The 20,039-nt window shown below is 33.8% G+C and overlaps 1 protein-coding gene across 11 annotated transcripts in view; it reads right to left on the reverse strand.

Moving 5' to 3' along the window:
- LOC126890038 (uncharacterized) overlaps window positions 1–20,039 on the reverse strand; it is a 619,722-nt gene that overhangs the window by 269,562 nt on the left and 330,121 nt on the right. For all 11 annotated transcript variants that reach the window (XM_050658857.1, XM_050658859.1, XM_050658856.1 and 8 more), the window contains 3 exons: window positions 10,289–10,556; window positions 6,008–6,245; window positions 4,497–4,703 (listed from right to left, as the gene is read on the reverse strand). In XM_050658857.1, coding sequence (XP_050514814.1) covers window positions 4,497–4,703; window positions 6,008–6,245; window positions 10,289–10,556 — 713 coding nt within the window. The remainder of the gene's footprint in view (window positions 1–4,496; window positions 4,704–6,007; window positions 6,246–10,288; window positions 10,557–20,039) is intronic.

Genomic DNA, 20,039 nt, shown 5'->3' on the forward strand with positions numbered 1-20,039 from the left:
TATTATAATATCACCCTGTACAAAATATGTTTAAAACTCATTCAAAGTCATTAATCCATGTAGTATCTGTTCTTGTATCAATAACCGCAAGTAACATTGAATTGTCATGTTTTGTTATTATTTAAATGTGTATATAAACATTAACTCGGTGGAGAAAGATTATTGTACTCAGTATTTAATTAATGTAAGGTAGGTCGCTACTGATATATGTAAACAGATAGTTATGGTTAGTCATTGATGGAGTTGAGTGTAAATAATATAATGTATTTGAACTAAGAAGAGAGTTTTAATTAATTACGACCTAGAAGACAGTAACATCACACTATTTATTACACACCGTCTATCTTGTGTTCTAGCTAAGTGCCCTGCCCAGTTTCGTTTTAGCGTCGTGATTCTTTCGATGACATCTTGAACTATTTATCTTTGTCTGATTTTTTGGTTTGTTATGTGGTCTCGAAGGCTCACCGTCCAACATTGCACGTTCCATTGCTCGTTGTGTAACGCTGCGTTTATTCAGGGATTTTTGCATCAGTGTTAAAGTCTCTGCTCCACAAGTTTATACAGGCAAAACACATTGGTTATAAATCTTTCGCTTGAAACGCACGGTAATTGAACTTTTTAGAATATGGCTTAGTTTGCCAAATGTTGCCCATGGCAGGCCTATTTGCCTCTGTATTTCATGTTTGATTGTCACTGCTTATTTTCATCTCGTATCCGAGATATTTGTAAATGTCTGCTTGTTGTATGGCATTATTGTCAATAGTTATATTTCCACTCATTACGAGATTTCTCATAAGTTTAATTTTCTTAAAGTTTCTTTTTAATCCTGCTCTCTCAGACAGAGTTTTAAACAAACGTATCATAGAAACTGTATCTTGTAATTTTGTAACGTTACAAACGGCACATCTTTGTTATTTTATTTTTAAATAATTATTCCACTTTATTTTCTTTAATATTTCATTAACAATAATTTCATTCTATTTGTTTTACCAGTTTTCTTTGTTAAAAACTCGTTGGCGCCCTCTTTTATTATTATCTTCTATTTAATATATGAAGACACAAGTGCATGAAGGGTCTATGTGACAAATTTTTCAAAACATGTTTTTATGTTAAAAGTAAGTTTTTCGAACCTAAAAATCTTTCAAACAAGCCAAACACGTTTTAAAATTAATATTTTCTAAGTTACTAGAGCGTAAAGGATCTATGTACACAGTAAATTTTAAAACGTAAGTGCATAAAGGATCTATGTACACTTTTTATATATAAAAAATATATAATAAATATTTTTTTAAAGTTTTTTTTAATAGTGTTAATAAATATATAAGCTTTAGGACTACGTATCCTATAATTTTAGTCTATTTAGATCTTATAGTAGTTAAAAAGTTCTAGTATAAAAACTTTAACTTCATTTTTCTCAATAACTTGCAAATGTCACATAGACCCTTCACGCACTTGTGTCTTCATATCTTTTCATCTAAAATCTAAATCATCATACTGAACGTATCCCGTATATTCTTATTCTGTGAATATCTGTTTTAATACGGAACATGCCTAACTTCTTACAGTTCACGCTGTCATTTAAATTCTCAAAATAGTGGTGGTAATGTCATAAAAGGCAAAGAAGCTTCAAAATTAAAACATTTTATTTCTAGACGATCTTTCTCTTGGGGGAAGAATACTAAGAATTATAATTATTACAATCATTATATTCCTCATTATATTCCATGCATACCTAGTTTCTTATAACAGTCTTTCTAATATTTTTTATACCTAACCTTCAAATGTTCAACCATGTGTTTGGTTTCTGTATTTCATTTTATCTATTGATATGCTTTTAGTAATGAAATTTTAACTAGTAATATTCAATCTTAATTCCATTTAAGTTGTTCTTGTCATCTGCTACTCTTTTTGATTATTTCTTAAAAGAATGCAGACTTGGCACAATTTGGTTATTAGCTTCTTGATTGTCACTTATACGCATTATTCTTCTAGTTTTTGGGAATAGCTCAACTTTTCTTCCTGCGGGAGCCTCAAGCCTTCTACATCACCGGTGATGCTACTCATAAGGCAGGATTTCATGGATGCATCGCAACTAGACTGCAGCGATCAACATCACCAGTAAACTAGAGCTGCACTGACCTGAGGCCTACCATCGACCCCAGGTCAAGAGAAGTCAACAGCTGTAGCATTCGACACCAAAAAGTTACCATCAGATACCAAAAGCCATAAGTATAATCCAGAATTGTTAGTTTTTGGTAAAATTTTAATATATTGGTTATGCACTTAATAAGTCATATTGTTATTATATTTTTAATAAACAATAAACGTGATTAGTTAAAAATATTGTTTTGTTTGCTTCCATTCCGAATCTTCATAGTTCATATCTAAGATTAGGACAAGACGAACACACACCTGAGTGACTGAGCTAAGCTAAGGGTGTAGCGATGGCTATCTTGGATGATTGAGGTAATATTTTCGAATATTATTTCAATTAGCTGGGGTAGTCCATCGTTTTTTATTTCGTTTCACTTTGTCTGCGACTAATACAACATCATCTGCAAATCGCAGATAATTTAATCTTTCACCATCCATATTGATGTCCATATCTTGCCACTGAGTGTTCTTAAATATTGACTCTAGAGCTGCCGTGAACAAGCTGAATTTTTCTGTGTCTTCATGTAGTCGTACACTTGATGTACCGTTCTCGTAGATGTTTTTAATTAGTGACGTATACTTGTAATATCTATATATTAAATAGTGAGCGATATGAGACGTAATACATGAGATATAATATTATAGTGTAGCTCCCCGTCAGTAACAACCTTAAGGTATTTTGTTTATCGGTTATCTGGCGAAAGGAAGAACCATCAATATCAAATATAAGGGTAAGAACAGAACAAGTGGGTCGAGGTGGAGGTGTAGGTCGCGGTAGATGCCACTAGTTAAGTCGCGGTCGATGTCGACAGTACATAGCAAGGAGGTCACCTGCGCTGTCAGCCGAGCTAGAACCACTATCAAGTGAAGTAGTTTAATGAAATTTTAATGACAAAAAGACTGTGCTTCTGCGATGTTGTGTCAGTCAAGTGATGATAGTGATGCAATGTCAGCTATAAATAATCAGATCCCCCTTCATATTACAAAAATTTGCTGAATTTAATTACTTTAGAAATTCAAAAATAAACTGAATAAAAAGGGATTATATAAAAAGTATCAACTCAGATAGCGCAGGTAATGACAACTTGTCTTCGAACGGACCAATCACAGGGAAGCATCCCTGTAGGCCGCGCAGTAGAAATCCATGTAAAACAAACTCATTTGATTTTCAAAAGCATCGATGTAAACCTCCTGGATGGCACCGCGCTAAACCTCCACCGCGACTTACCTGCTCTGTTCTCTTCCATTCAATACAATGTGTTTGTTTTACATGGATATCGACATCGACCGCGACCTTCACCTTCACCTCCACCGCGACCCACTTGTTCTGTTCTTACCCTTATAGAGCATAGACAGTGCATATGTGAGCATAAATTGAGAAAAAACGTCCGCAAAGGAAGAAAAACAAAGTACTCTTTCGCCTATTTAACGTATCGTGTCACAAATCGATCGTGAATTACTTATGCAAACCTTTAGAGAGTCCTACAGGGAAAAGATTTGCACCAAATGAGAAGATCATTGCAGAAACCTTTGACCAAAGACAAATGGTTCTAGCGGGTGGTGAATTGGAAAACGGGCCATAGGAAACTCAATGAAAAATTCTAAACTGTTGAATTCCTGCTTCCCTAATTATTTTACATCAAAAGACATTAGAAACTATTGGTAGAGGATTGAAATCTGTATTGAAAACAACTGTTAAAATTGTTCTACGAATTAAACATATTCCAAAATTTTGTAAAAATGTAATACATTTTTCAGTTTTTAAGCCCAAAATTAGGCCACGCACAGTGCAATAATGTGTCACAATGATTTCACATTTTTAAACTGTCTATATTTTTATTTTGTTATTTATTGTTTAAAAACAATACAGTTGATAAGGTACTCTCAGTTGCGGAGAAAGTATTAATAATAACGATTTTTTATTCAGTCAATGGTGTGAGCATTGTCAGTTAAATAGTGACGTGTGGCCTAACTTTTACACACATACCTACTGTGGCAAATGTATCATATTTTTCAAAATTGTGGAATGCGTTTAAACCGTAGAACAAATTTTTGATTTTAATACAGATTTCAATTCTCTACAAATATTCTCTCATGACTTTTGATGTAAAATAATTAGGGAAGCAGGAATTCAACAGTTTAGAATTTTACATTGAGTTTCGTATGGCCCGTTTTACGATTCACCACCTGGTATAATAAAAGTATCGTTGGAGTCAGTCACCGTAGAAGGATACTTGCTGAATAAGGTGAAATTTTGCCTAAACGACTTTTGTTTTATTGGGTACGGCCTCGATTAATTGTATTTTTTTATAATATTCATATATTTATAAACAAATACTTACTATTATTCAAATTATCATTGTCATCTGAGATAGATAAAGAATTTGATGCATTTGTAGGAGTGCCAGGACTAGGTGGTGTCAACTTTTCGTTAATATCCTTTGAGTTAGATGAACTTCGGTTTAATTTCCGCCGGAGTTCTTCTGACTCAGAAAAACTCATTACACTATCAACGGGAGAAAGCAATGTTTCGTCATCCAAAAGAGTTCCTGGAACAAACATTAAGCTCAAATATTTTACAGAATGGTCAATTCAGTAATTAAATTCTGCAGTAAAATTTAACTGAACCTACAAAAATAAGTCTATCATCTAGTACTCTTGTTTCCTAATGTTCAGTTATGGTTTTGTACGTTTTCAGAAGTTTTCCATTAATGTGATTTAGTTCAATCATTTGGTCGAAAAAAGGGGGTTATCTGGGAAGTTTTCCGGAAGTTTTGAAAATTGGTTATTTTATGGATTTCGGTATGATCTTGTTGAATTTCAACTTTGCTACCTCATATCTCCGCCGCTCGCGCCACCATATTGAAAAAATGGTTCCTAATAATAGTTTTTTTAGAATATCTCCTTTCCGACGCATTTTACGAAAAAAGCATTTATATACAAAATTAAACTAAAACAAATTTCCTACAATTTATGTATTTATAATTTTTTCTGTAAAGTCAATAGTATTCGCGTACCGGCGTCAGAAAGTATTCTTCATCTATCAGAGGAAGAACAGTGTATATCAATAAACGGAAAAATCTTGAAAAATCTAAGATCCGCAGAGGATACTGCCATTTTTGCAGACAGTCTAGAAGTATTGTTTAATCTCAAACATTCAATATTCATATTCGATATTAAACAGTATATATTTATCACCCCGTATATCACATAAACGCAATTTGTTATTATATTTACACATGCGCGGGCTACTAATTTCGTTAACTAATTGCAAATCGTAAACATTCGGGCAATTGCATAATTATTTTGATGATCGAATATATGTATTTCTTTGTTCTCAATATTTTGTAAATATATTTAGCGCGTGGGCTGACCCCAATACTAGTGCCGCTAAGAAAGAGTATACATTAGAATCATTCTTTCGAGTCAATTCAACGAGTCATGATGTGACTTCAAATGATTATCAATTCAAAAGTCATACGAGCCGGGCAGTACAGCTACGTCATTCAGTAGACATTTAAGGTCTCCCAGGTATAGAGTGTAGTTAGAGAAATAAAGTTTTATGTTTAATTTGGTGTTTCACAATATTTCGTCTTTGGTGTTTTGCCTCTAATTTGGTAGCGTGCCGAGATACGAGGTAGCAAAGTTGAAATTCGAAAAGAGCAAACCGAAATCCATAAAATTACCAATTTTCAAAACTCCCGGAAAAGTTTCCAGGTAAAACTACCAAATGATTGGACTATTTTCCAAAACGTTAAACAAATTCTTATCAATTGTGCTTGGAGATTTTTTTAAATATTTGTGAACGTTTAATGAATAATCCCCAACGTTTTATTTACCAATAAAGTATTACCTGTATTGCTGGCAACAGCGGCAAATTTTGGATCCTCAATGGTCAACATCACGTTCTTAGTGCTCGTGGCAAAGGCTTTGGATAAGGAACTATTCATTAGACTGTGCAAGCTCGCGTTTATAACCGTTGCAGAGATTGGCATTTGTACAGGCGCGACTTCATGATTCTTATCTTTACTTTCATCGCTAGAACTAAGCGAAAAACTGACGTCGTCTGCCATGGCTTCTCCACCGTGTAACTGAAAGTACAATAAATAATATATCATAAGAGACAACGGACCCCTCGTATATTATACAAGAATAAAAAACGCGCCACAAAAGAGTAACTTTGATACAGTTTGAATTTTGAAACTGTTTTGTGGCGCGTTTACTTCAAATTTAGAAAACATGGAAAAATCTTTTAAAATAAAACTAGCATTTCGTTTTGCATCAAAATGAAAATACATTTTCGCGCCACGTAATATTCATATCAGATCTTTTGTAGCTGGAATATTGTATGCGCCACTCATTTTTACGGCGTTTGGCGGTTTTTTATTCTTGTATCAGGAGTTTTTCAAAATTATTAATAAAGTTGAATGTATGAAGTTGAATGCAATGTTTCTCGATTACACGTTAAGCTTTATAAATGGTCGCCTTTGTCGCATTATCTCCCAAATGATCTAGTGTCCATAGAATGTACACTAGATTTTTTTCCTATTCGAAATAGATTGAAAAAAAAATATTGGGATGGCCGGTAAATAAACTCGGATTGCCCGTTGCCAGATCAAATTTAGTATCGTAATCACTACAACTACATAAACCATTTCGGGAATAATCGTTAATTGGATTATACTTTTGTAGCTTAATAACTTCTAAACGACTTATCCGATTTTGATCACTAAACATGAGTTTGAAACGTCTTTTGCAAGTATCTGATGCATCTAAGGTCAAGTATCATAACTGAAGCTATTACAAGAATTATTGAGCTTGAAAAACCGTTTTTTTCCTATAGGAAATAGATTTGATCATACTTATGAAGCCTATAACTTAAAAATTCGAATTTTTCCGGATATGAGGTATACACCGTTAGATTCGTCTTGAGTCCTTCTACAAATGCTCAGTTATTGGCGCAATTCGTAGGTTGAAATTTTGAGTAATTGTCGAAAAAGCAAAATTGTCAACGTTTAGTTTTTCAGTTTTTTGGCTATACTGAGCCGTGTGTATGTCTGATCCTGACGGCTTAGACACCATTTGAAAGCTTAACTCAACACTATTGATTTGGTGTATCTGCGGTTCTCCTGTCTCTTCTTGAACCGAAGATATATACCCCCAAAAAATATGCCGTTTTGTACCTACAAAGTCCTATAGCTGGCTTATGGGTGGTCAAAAGTCACAAACTACACCGGTTCTGAATCGGCCCTCACCCCCTCTTCAAACAAAAAAAAAATTCAAATCGGTGTAACTTTTCCACACACATACATACATACATACATACATACATATCCACAAACATTTTCCCCTTGTTAAATAAAAATTGAGTCATACTTCTGAGCTCGGTAACTTTTGAATGGTATAACCGATTTTCAAAATTAGACATGCGTTGGAAAGGTAATGATCAGTACTATCAGAAGCCGTAAAGGTCGGACTTAAATTGTCGAAATTTTTGGGAGTTTTGAGGACGAGAACGAAAAACAGACCCTATATAGGAAGGGCCGTAAAATCCACAGTCTTGGACCAAAATGGATGGTTGACATATGGATGGGTGAGTCTTTTCCTGAACTTTAAGATGGGAGTTGGCCCAATTTTCAATTCAGTCAGATTTAGAAAATCGAAGATTTCGTGTATATATAGTGTCGCGTGAAGGGGGGTTGTGCGCCACTGGCGAGAACTGTCGTTCTCTGGTAATACTTATAGAAAAATATAAAAACAAATCGATGGATGTGCAATGGGTGCAAGTATTTCGTGTCATTGCTCAGCTGGTTTTGGTAGATTTAAAAGAATCTATCATAGGTCACTTATATTTTAATGTACCATTCTTCTACCGCTACATCGATGACTGTGTATGCGCTATGCGCTATCCCAACAAATAAAATCAATGAAATTTTAGATAATTTCAACAGCTACCATCCAAAACTAAAATTTAGTTTAGAAATTGAACAACATAATAAAGTAAATTTTCTGGATGTCACTTTACATCGCACCAATAACACCATAAAAACTATGTGGTTCACAAAAGATACGTGGTCTGCACGATATCTAAACTATAGATCCCATCATCCATTCTCCCATAAGAAGTCTGTATTTATAGGTCTTGCTGATAGATCTATTAAACTGACAGATCCAGAATACAAAACCGACTGCAATAAAAAAAGCAAAAAATGCCCTCCTAACCAATCCCATACATTTAGTCGAAACGATATTCAAATCCAGACTAAACAAATTTTACAACAACACCAATAACAACAAAAGCAACAGTACCAAGACTACGTATACAACCCTTCCATATATAAACGGTTTATCTGAACAACTAATGCATCTTTTAGCCAAACACAATATAACAGTGGCTCACAAGGGCAACAACTTTTTAAATAAGTATTTAACCAAACTTGAAACAGAGACCCCAAAACTTAAAAAATCACACGTTGTGTAGGAGATACCAGGTACTAACTGTGAAGGTGTCTATATCGGGCAAAGTAGGTAACTGGTAACTGCTTCAATCTAGAATTCGCTCTCACAAATACGATAAGAACAACACTGCTGCGCTCACAAAGCGTGACAATGACAAGAAGCATAAATTTGACTTCGAAAACATCAAAGTCTTAAAAACCGAAAAAAATAAAGAGGGAGGTATACGAATCGATTGAAATAAAAAGAAACCCTAATGCAATCACCGAAAAAAAGATACTAACAACTTAAATAAAATATATTTCAATCTTATTTAAATAATAATAAGTATAACAACAAAAAAACCTCTTTAAGTCGTAACACATGCCCACTTTGCATCAGCTTTTTACAACGACATAAAAGATACGCCACTTTAACAAAATTTACCGTATTTTATTCTGTGCATGGAAATAATATTTGAAGAACCTGTCGCATGAGGCGATATAAGCGACATAGTCCTTAGTCAGAAAGATATGGTAATCGTATAAAGGGTAAAAGGAACGAAGAAGGAATCGGTGGAGAGATGTGTCCAATAGGACACTGGATGTGAATTGTGGAAGTGGTCAAAATCCACCACAGGTCGTAGCGCCGATAATTATGGTTATGATATGTAAACAATAAAAAACAGAATTGCTGAAACCAGAAACTAAAAGATTATAGAAGGAGCTGTTATACAGTGTGAGAACGTATTATTTGAACAGTTGGAAATTCACAACAATCGAAGTAGAAATTCCCTTTAAAGTTAATTATAACTGCGAGTAAAATATACTCTGATCTTCATTTTAATCATGGATGAAATCATCAAAAACGTCAACAAAGGAAGAGGATATAGAATGGGAAACAAAAAAGTAAAAATACTCCGCTACGTAGACGACGCAATATTGATAGCCCAAGATGAAGATGGTCTGCAAAGATCAGTCCACAGATTTAACATAAGAGCAAAAGAATTCATTATGACAATTTCATCTCAGAAAACTAAAACAATAGTAATCAGTAAAGAACCAATCAGATGTAAAATAGAAATTGATGGTATCAGTATTCAACAACTAATGGATACCTTGGAATTACATTGTCAAGTTACGGAGACCTGGACAAACAAGTGAGAAATCAAGTACAAAAAGCAAATAGACTGGCAGGATGCCTTAATAACACTATATGGCGAAACCGACATGTTAACACTGAGATGAAGTCAAGAATTTATAAGGCCAGTGTAAGACCAGTAATGACATATGCATCAGAAACAAAACAGGATACAGCCACAACACAAAGACTATAGGAAACGGCAAACGGCAGAAATGAGAGTGCTGAGAAGAATTACAGGAAATACGCTGAGAGATCGAAAGATGAGTGAAGACATAAGAAGACAATGTAACGTACAGTTACAGTGCATGAACGAATGGACACTAAATAGAAAAAAGAATGGGATAACCACATAACCAGAATGGGGGAGACACGTGTGGTCAAAATAGCAAGAGATAAATCACCAATCGGTAGAAGAAGTATCGGCCGACCGCGCAAAAGATGGAGTGACAACCTTTCATAGAGGTATCAATCCGCCAATGAACAAGCAGAATTGCTTATAACGAGGAAGGAAAAGAAGAAGAGTAAAATATACATAGTATCTAACTAATATGCTTACCCATTCTTGCTCGTCGGAACTAGGCGGACTGGAATCATCTCTGAGCTGAGTTGTCCTCGATTTGAAAAAGTTCGGTTGAGGACCCGATGGTCTGATGAAGGTTTTCTCGCTTCTAAACAGATCTCTGTAAGTCTTTTCTTCCTCTCCATAATCGTCGCTGAATCCTTCCGACGACGTTTTTGATATCTTCCTTAGGCGATTGTTTCTATCAAGATTGCGTTGGTATTCTACTGTACGGTCTCTAACTAAACCAGATGGGTGATATGAACTGAACAAAAAAGAAAAATGTAAAATAATTATGTTTTAGAAACAAATTTGGTAACTAAGAGAGTAGAAATAAAAAAAGACAGTTAATGCAAAAGGGCCAATAAAAATAGTAGAAATAATATAAAAGATAAAAACATCACAGGATCAAACAAATAAATATATGCAATGAGTTTTTCAACTTTATTAGTGTCGCATCGCGTATCCGCTTGCTTACGTTTCTTGTCGTTCTAATCTCCATTGCATATTCCTCTACTTTTCATTGCATTACGAATATTTTAAATGAATTTTGTTTGCAACACAGCTAGCAGACTGCCAGATCAACAGGGGAACATCATCACAGATAGAAGTCAAGAGCATAAAGACCAAATACATACAAGAACTATTTGATGATAATATGTTCGAACAACCTCTTTCCTGAATAATTCTAATCTAATAAAATTGATGAATTATTTTTGTTTCTAGAGGAATTATGATTTCCCCCGATAGTTGCGATTACAGAGAACTGGCTTGAAGTCAACGAGCCTTTTTTTTGCTCACAATATACCACAATTACAGTGGAACCTCGATAACTCGGATTAATCGGGACCGCGACCGATCCGGGTTATCGAAAATCCGAGATAGCCGGAGAGTATGGTAAAAATTAATAAAATACGGTATACTTACAGATAAACTCCGTTAGAATTGAAATAACATGAAATATATTTATAAATATGCACAGTATAATACCTACTCATTTTTTTTTTTCGTGGAATTTATGGCTTTGGTGAGGACCAATTAGCCAGACTATGTTAGATTGTATAAATAGTTTGTGTAAATTGTTTCATAGTATCAAACTTGAGCATGATGTATTCATTTGTTTTGTTAGTAATATGTAGCATTAGTAAAGTGTAAGGTGTTTAATTTTTTTTCCTTCCGCGCTAGAGCATCAACCCGGTTCAACGCCGCGGAGGTTTTAGCCCTCTTTGTGTGTTTTTATTTTTTTTTGTTTTCTTTTTTTTTTGTTTTCTTTTTTTTGTTTTTTTTTGTTTTTTTTTTGTTTTTTTTTTGGTTTTTTTTTTGGTTTTTTTTTTTAATTGGTTCATTTTTTTTTACTTGGTTTATTTTTTTTATTATTTTTTTTTTTTTTTGTATTCACCTTTTTTTTTCCTTTAATGCTTTACATTTAGTTTGTTTTGCAGAATTGCTTACAAAATTGGTTAGTAATTTTACAATTTTAGTTTACAGTTTATGATGTGTTGATGACATAAAGTATATTATTATTTCCTGAAAAAATAATACAATTTAGGTCTATTGGAAGGTTTATCTTGTAGTGAATTAAGTTTTTATATAGATTATTAATGTTTACAATATTTATTGGACATTCAAGTAAAACATGTACCAATGTACCCATTTTACCACAACTACACAGTGGATCGTCTGTAATTTTTATTTTGTGCTTATAATAAGGTGTTAGTGCATGGTTTGCACGTATTCGATTTATTGTGGCGACAAAGTTTCTGTTTGGTATTTTGTGAAACCATGGTTTTCTGGGGATCCTTGGCTGGTGTTTACAAAAGTTTGTTCCAGTTGTTGATGCACTGTATAGGTTTTGCCACATCTCATTTATTTTGTTCCTTTGATTTAAGAATAAATCGGACGGGGGTAGTTTAAGATTTAGTTCTTCTCCTGATGTTGGAGCTGTTTTTGCTAAGGCATCCACCATTTCATTACCTGTTATACCTGCGTGTCCCTTTACCCATAGATATATGACGACTTTATTCTTGATGTGTATCTCATTATGTAAATACAGGATTTTTGCTTCAATATGATTAACTGATCTATTTATTTTAACATTTTTAAGTTTATCTACTGCACTTTTGCTGTCCGTACATATTATAAATTTGTCGTGGTTAGAGCCGAGTACGTATTTCATAGCTTGCACTATTGCTGTTAGTTCTGCAGTGTATATGGAAGCTTCCTTTGGTAAAATAAATTTTTTGTCAGTATTTTCCTCAAAATGGTAAAAGGCACAACTGGTATATTCTTTTGACTTTGATCCATCAGTGAATATAGAATCATAGTTTGGCCAGTACTTGTTTTTTGTTTCGTTGAACTTTGTTTGATTGATACTTGCTACTTCTTCACTTTCAAAATAGTAGGTTCTAATTTCACGTGAAAAAATTTGTTCAGGTGAGTAAATTAAAACTGGAGGGAGTTGGTTGGAATAGAGTATATCTGTAATGTCAGCTATTTCTGAGAAAGATTCTACTATGAGGGGGGTTTTCTTGAAGTGCCAGTATCTATGGGTCAAAACTTGAACTGTTAGTGACTGTACACTATTGAGGTAAGAAGTTTTTTTTGAAATGGTTTTTATCATGAATTTTCTGCTCAATAGTTGTCTTCTTAGTTTAAGAGGAGGTTCCACGGCTTCAGCTTGTATAATGTTTATGGGCGTTGACTTAAGATATCCCAGGCAAACTCTTAAGCATTTATTTTGTTGTATCTCGATTTTATTTAGATGTGTATTTGCTGCTGTTCCATAGAGTTGACTTCCATAATCCATTATTGATCGTACCATTGTTTTGTAGAATAGTAAAGCCGTATTTGGGTCTGCTCCCCACTTTGCTCTACAAAACGCTCTTAGGATATTTATAGAATTACTTGTTTTTTTGATAATTTGGTGGATACAGTCCTTCCATAATAGTTTTCTATCTAGATGCAGACCAAGATATTTTACAGAGTTACTAATACAGAGTTTATATTTTCCTATTGTTAATTGTCTTTGATAGTTGTTTCTGTTTCTAGAGAAAATACATATATTGGTTTTGGACTCGGATATGGAAAGTCCCATGTTGTCTAGGTATTTTTGGATTTTTATAAATTCAGTGTTGATATTTTCTATACATTTGTCCTCTGATTTGCTACTGGTGTAAATAACAACATCATCAGCGTATTGAATGATTTTAGACTTTTGTGATATAACATTTTCTATATCCATTGTGTACAGGCTGTAGAGGATTGGGCTCAGGATACTACCTTGTGGTATTCCAGATCTACATATTCTTGATTCCGAAATTTCTTGATTTATCTTTAAGGAAACTGATCGATTAGAGTAAGCTGATTTTAAGAAGTTGGCAAAGGAGGTTGGTAGACCAATATTGATGAGCTTCTCTTCTAGTATATTTATTTGAACATTATCATATGCTGAAGTTATATCCAAAAATGTGGCCAAAGTGCTGTATTTGTGTGTGAATCCTAGATAGATGTCATTTACTAGTATCGTTAGGGGTTCCAAGGAAGATCTTCCCTTTCTAAAAGCATATTGTGAGTCAGGTAATATTTTTTCATTTTCTAGCCAATATTCAAGCCTGTTCTTTATCATTCTTTCCATGGTTTTAAATATACACGATGATAAAGCTATGGGTCTATATGAATCTGCATTTCCATTCTGTTTTCCAGGTTTTTTGATAGGTACTATGATGTATTCTTTCCACATCGGTGGAAAAGGAATCCTATTTATCCATATCGAATTGAACAATTCCAACAGGGCTTTCTTATGGTCTAAGGGCATTTTATGCAACATATTATATGAAATGTTATCCGCCCCGGGAGATTTATTATTTGTTGATTTAATGCAATGATCGAGTTCCCATAATTGAAATAACGATTGTAGGAAAGAAGTGTTCCTATTTACAGTAGCTATTTGTTGAGTAATGTTGTTTTCGACCCATGGAGGTGAGATTTTTGTGTGGAATTCGCTTATCCAGTCTTCTTTGGGGTCCATTAGGGGTTTATTCGCTTGTTTTCGGTTTTTATATCGGTTTACTTTGTTCCACACTTCTTTAATTGGTGTATTTTGATTTAGATTTTGGCAGTAATTTATCCAACTTTTTTTCTTAGTTTCTTTAAAAGTTTTTTTAGCTACTGCATCAAGTCTTTTATATTCCGTTAGATTATTAAGATTTGGAGCCTGTGTGTAGGTTAAGAAAGCTTGTTTTCTTGCTTTAGCAGCTATGTTACAGGTTTCGTTCCACCAGTCCTTTGAGCAATGATTTCTATTTTGTGCGTTTGATTTTCGTAACGGAATTGCTTTGTCGGCAGCTTTGTTAATATTGTCGATAATGCCCATTAGTGATGATTTTGGTTCTGTTGCTTCAAGGGTAGCGGTGTATACATCCCAATTAGCAGCCTTGAGTCTCCATATATTATGTTTTGTCTGTTTAATTTGCGCAGGTGGGATATTCCTTCCAAATTGTATGTGTATTGGTAAGTGATTAGAGCCATAAGGTTCTTCTAAAGTACACCACGTAATTAGTTGTGTCAGATCCTGTGTACAGAGGGTCAAGTCTACAGCTGACTTCTTATTGTTTGCTAATGTAGGTGATCCGTCGTTTATAATTACTAGGTTGCATTGTTCGATAGCTTCCAAAAGAATCTTGCCATAGATATCGTCATATCCATCGTTCCATGCCAAACTATGTGCGTTAAAGTCGCCCCCAATTATGAATGGTTTTGGAATTTGTTCCAAAAAGTTAATCCACTGTTGTAATGATATTCTAGTTCTCGGTTTAAGGTATATTGAAACAAAGTAAATTTTTTTATGTATATATGGAAAATTTACCGAGATACAAGTATGCTCAAAGTTGATTGTAGTTGGAATTGAGACTTCTTGGTATATTAAGTCTGATTTTAATAAAATGGCAGAGCCGCCGTACCCGTCGTCCCGGTCACAGCGAATATTGTTGAAGCCTTTAAAATTATAGTATTTTTCTGCTTTAAACCATGTTTCCGATAGAAGTGCAACGGAGTAGTTGCCCCTATCTAGTAGATATTCTAAGTTATTTTTATTAGAAACTGCCGAACGGCAGTTCCATTGAAGGATATTTATTGCATGGTTGAGGTCTGAGAATGTGATGACGTGTTTCCATTTATAGTTAATTTGACTAAGTTTTCGAGTTCTTCCTTATTTATGTTTATACTTTTTGTTACTAAAACTTTTGTGACAATTTCTATAACTAATTCTAATATTGAATTTATCATGCTCAAGTCTGAAGGAGATGCAACTGGGTTATTATTAATATTTCCCTTATAGTTAATGCTGTCTAATATTCCTCCCGTAGGTAATTGAGATCTAGGGGAAGATATAATTTCATTATGCAAAATTAATGTTGGATCTGGACTATTTGGTCTCTGTCTTTTGAATGTTCGAGAATTTGTACTATTTGAATTATTATTGTAGAATATATTATTAGTTGACATTTTGTTAATTGGATTTGATGGGAATTGGGTGGGTGTATAATTATTGGGATTTAATGGAGGGAAAGTTTTGAGGCAGGAGAGGTTTGTAGTTTGTTCCGTATTTATGGATGTTACTTTTGCATAGGAGTTTCTGGGGAACTGTTTGTTTGCGTCTTGATAACTAATATTATTGGAAGACATAGCGTCTTTAATAAGTTTTTGACGCTGAAATTCTTGACACGCGCTTAAATTTGTAGTAAAATGATCCCCCGAACAGTTAAAACATTTTGGAGTGAGATCGGTCTTTTTACAATCTTTTGAGTTGTGGGATTCTTGACATTTATCGCACCTAGCCTTGCTCTTACACTGCCCACCTGTATGTCCAAATCGAAGACAATTAAAGCATAATAGCACCTTTTGTTTGTATGGTTCGACTTCCTTTAGTACCTTGTTGATTGTTATATATTTTGGTAGCACTTGTGACTTAAAACTAACTACGCATGTTTTTGTTGGAATGTATTGAGTACCGTTTTCATCTACTTGTCTTCGATTTAATCTTGTGACTTGAAGGACTTCAAATTTACAGTGTAAATCGTACATTTTTATTCTGTTTTTAACATACTCTACTGAAAATTCTGTGGAAATATCTTTTATTACGCCCTGTCTAACTAAAAGAAACTTAGGAATGTATATGTCTAGATTATTTTTTATAAATATTGCTTCATTTTTTTTAGATATGATATAGTTAGCCGATTTATAATCTTTAAATTTTATACGTATTTTATTTCTTCCTACTGCGTCAATGCTTACAATTTTTTCATCAATTTCTTTAAAATTTGTGATAATAATGTCACCTATCCTTAACGCGTTTAATCTGCCTTTAAAATCGGGTGAATTATTTTCTAAATACGCGTAAAAAGGTCCTAGGTCGTTTTGTCGGTAAAGAAATTCCTCCCTTTTTGTTCCTACTTCTTTGTTAATGTTATTTGTTATTGAAGTGTGTACATTAGCAAAGTCATTATCGATAATGGGTTTATTATTAACAAGTTTTGTGGTACTTATCTGTGTAACTGGAACAAGATTTTGGAATCCTAATAGCTCCTCCTTTGAAGATGTTGCATGTTCTGTATCCATTTGGGTTTCTAAAACATTTTTATCGGGGGCGTCGCCCCCGCTAACTGCACTCATAACTTTTTAATGCTTTTATTCCGATTTCGCTTTTTTATTTGGTGTAATTAATTTACTTTTAAAGTTCACAAAATATTTATTTAAATATCTAATTTATAGACACCGGTTTTAAAAAACAAGCTTCTTTCCTACGCACGTCTGACTACCACGACGAATGGAAGTTAAGTGTACCTACTCATTAAAATTACTAAAAAAACACCAAACACAAACGTAAGCAAATGGAAGCGAACAATACAAGACACACAATACAGTCACAATGATGTAATGTTATTATTTTAACAGTGAAAACTAAAGACCATTGTTTATAAAAGAATTTTTTAAATAGTCTTTCCTAAACAATGCTGACAGTTTGAAATAAAAAGGAATAGGTACTACAGACAGGTGGCTGTTGTTTCTGCGGCGTGTGCTATGAGTCATTTTTAATATCGTATAGTTCAAATTACACACAAACACATTATCTCCCAAATATTATATTACATACATTTTTATTGTTGAAAGGTTTGTCTGATAATTAACTATTTTGATGGGAAATAAGCCACAATTAAATTGAAAAATACAAAATATTGAAAATCAAAATGTTTATCTGATGAAAATCGGTACGGGTTAGCCGGACTTCCGGGTTATCGGGGGCCGACTTATCGGGGTTCCACTGTACTAGCTATGACCGTCCAAGTTCAGCTCATGGGGGCACCCAAATTCTTTCTACAAATAATGATTTTTCTTTGATAAAAAATATGACTTTCTATTAAGTGAAGCCTTCTTTGAGTTTTCTTTAGTTTATAATAAGAATCTTAATCTTTATATTATTTGCATCTATAGATCACCTGACTCTTCCGTGGAACTATTTTTTCTGAACCTGCTAAATTTGTTAGATGACTTTCCTCATAAAAGCAGAAAAATTCTATGCGGGGACTTAACATTAATTATGCTGCTGCTTGTGCTACCCAAATGTTCTTGGTCAACATATTTGAATCGTATGGTCTCTCAATACACGTTAATTCTCCTACAAGGATTACAAAAATTACATCTACCACTATTGATTATATTGTCTCAGATTTCTCACCCCTCGATGTCTGCTCTAAATTTATTAATGCGGTAGGTACTATCAGATCTTTCTTTCTTTCTTTCTTTCTCCCCTTCCTTATACCCTTTCAGGTGTCGGATTTGGGTTTAATTTAGCTACATATTCACCCATCTCTTCCATTCTTTTCGGTCCTGTGCTATTAGTTTCATTTCTTCTAGCGTTTTCTGTTTGATTTTTCCTGCTTCTACTATTTGCTGTATCCATTTTTTCTTCGGCCTGCCTTTTTTCTTTTTTGTAATATTCCTTGTTTCGTGAATTTTCCTTGCTAGTCTACTAGGTTTCATTCTCATCAGATGTCCATACCAGTTTAATTGCCTCTTTATTATTTTATTCATTATTGGTTCCTGTTTAGTTATCCCTCTTATTGTCTCATTTCTTATTCTATCCCATTTGGTCTTTCCGGCTATAGCACGTAAATGTCTCATCTCAATTGCATTTATCCTACTATTATGCTTTTTCTGTAAAGTCCAATTTTCGCTTGTATACAGTATCGTCGGTATCACAATCGTATTATATATTTTAATTTTTGTTTCGTGGGACAATTCTTTTTTCCTCAGAATTGGCGCTAGTGCGTAGTACAGTTTATTTGATTTTTTAGTTCTGTTTGTTATTTCGAGGTCTATTTTCCCATCATTGGTAATAATACTTCCAAGATAATCATATGCTGTAACTATTTCCAGTTGAGTATTTTTGCATTTTATAATTACTTCATTTTCTTCCTTTTCGCCGATGACCATTATTTTACTTTTCTCGATGTTTATTTCCATTTTTAATTTCTCTATTTCTTCTGTCCATATATTTATGAGTTTTTGCATTTTTGTCACGGAATCTGCTATAAGTACTATGTCATCCGCATACAATAGGGCTTCTATTTTTATTGGCTGTAATCTTTGGTATCATATTGTTGTCTGTATTTGGTTCGTTCTTTCTCCAGTATTTCTAGTCAATTCATTCATGACTATTATGAATAGTAGCGGACTAAGACTGTCTCCTTGCTTGATACCTCTTTCCCAATTGAATTCTTCAGATCTTTCTCCTGCTATCTGTACACGTCCTTTTACTACTCCGTATATATTTTCAATTATTTTTATCAGTGTACTTGGTACTTTCATGTTCTGCAAGCATTTCCATATAATTTGTCTTTCTATAGAGTCGAATGCTGCCCTTAGATCTATGAATGCTAGAATGAGCTTTCCCCCCGAGTCAATACTTCTTTCTATTATATTTCTAATGATGTAAATGTTATCGTTTGTCTGTCTTTCTGGTCTAAACGCTGCTTGTTCTTCTCCCAGTTCTTTTTCTACCTCTTGTCTTAGCCTCTTCTCTACTATTTTCGTGTATATTTTAAAACATACCGATGATAAACATATTGCTCTATAATTTTCGCAGTTGACGTGTTCTCCCTTTTTGTATATTGGCACTATAAGGTTACTTTGCCAGTCTTTTGGGATTTGCTGCTTTTCCCATGCCTCTTTGTATATTTTCAACAACCAGTTTATCCCTTCTTCTCCCATGTACTTGACCATTTCCGGGTCTATGTCATCATCCCCTCCAGCTTTACCTATTTTTACGTTTGATACTTCCAATATTACTTCTTCTCTATTTATTTGCTCTAATTCTTTGTTCTCGTTATCTTGATATGTTTCATTTCTATCATCTATTATTGCATTTCTAAATTTGTTTTCATAATTCTTTCCATACTTTAGCTATTTGTTCTGGAGTTGTTTGGATTTGGTTTGTTGTATCCCTTACGGCTGTTATTTCTTTATGTTTTCCTTTCTTCATATGTCTGATTGTTGTCCAGAAGCTTCTATTATTTGTTACATAGTTTTGTTGTAATTCTTCTCCAAACTCTTTCCACGTTTTTGTTTTTACTTGTTTTATGGTGTTTTTCGCTAATCGTCTCAGCCTTTTGTATTCTTCTTTATCTTCTTCCAGTTCGGTCTCAATGTATTTTTTCCATGCTATTTTCTTTTTCTTCACTGCTGTTTTAAC

This window comes from Diabrotica virgifera, chromosome 8 (assembly GCF_917563875.1).
Source record: "Diabrotica virgifera virgifera chromosome 8, PGI_DIABVI_V3a".
NCBI classification, from domain to species: Eukaryota; Metazoa; Arthropoda; class Insecta; order Coleoptera; family Chrysomelidae; genus Diabrotica; species Diabrotica virgifera.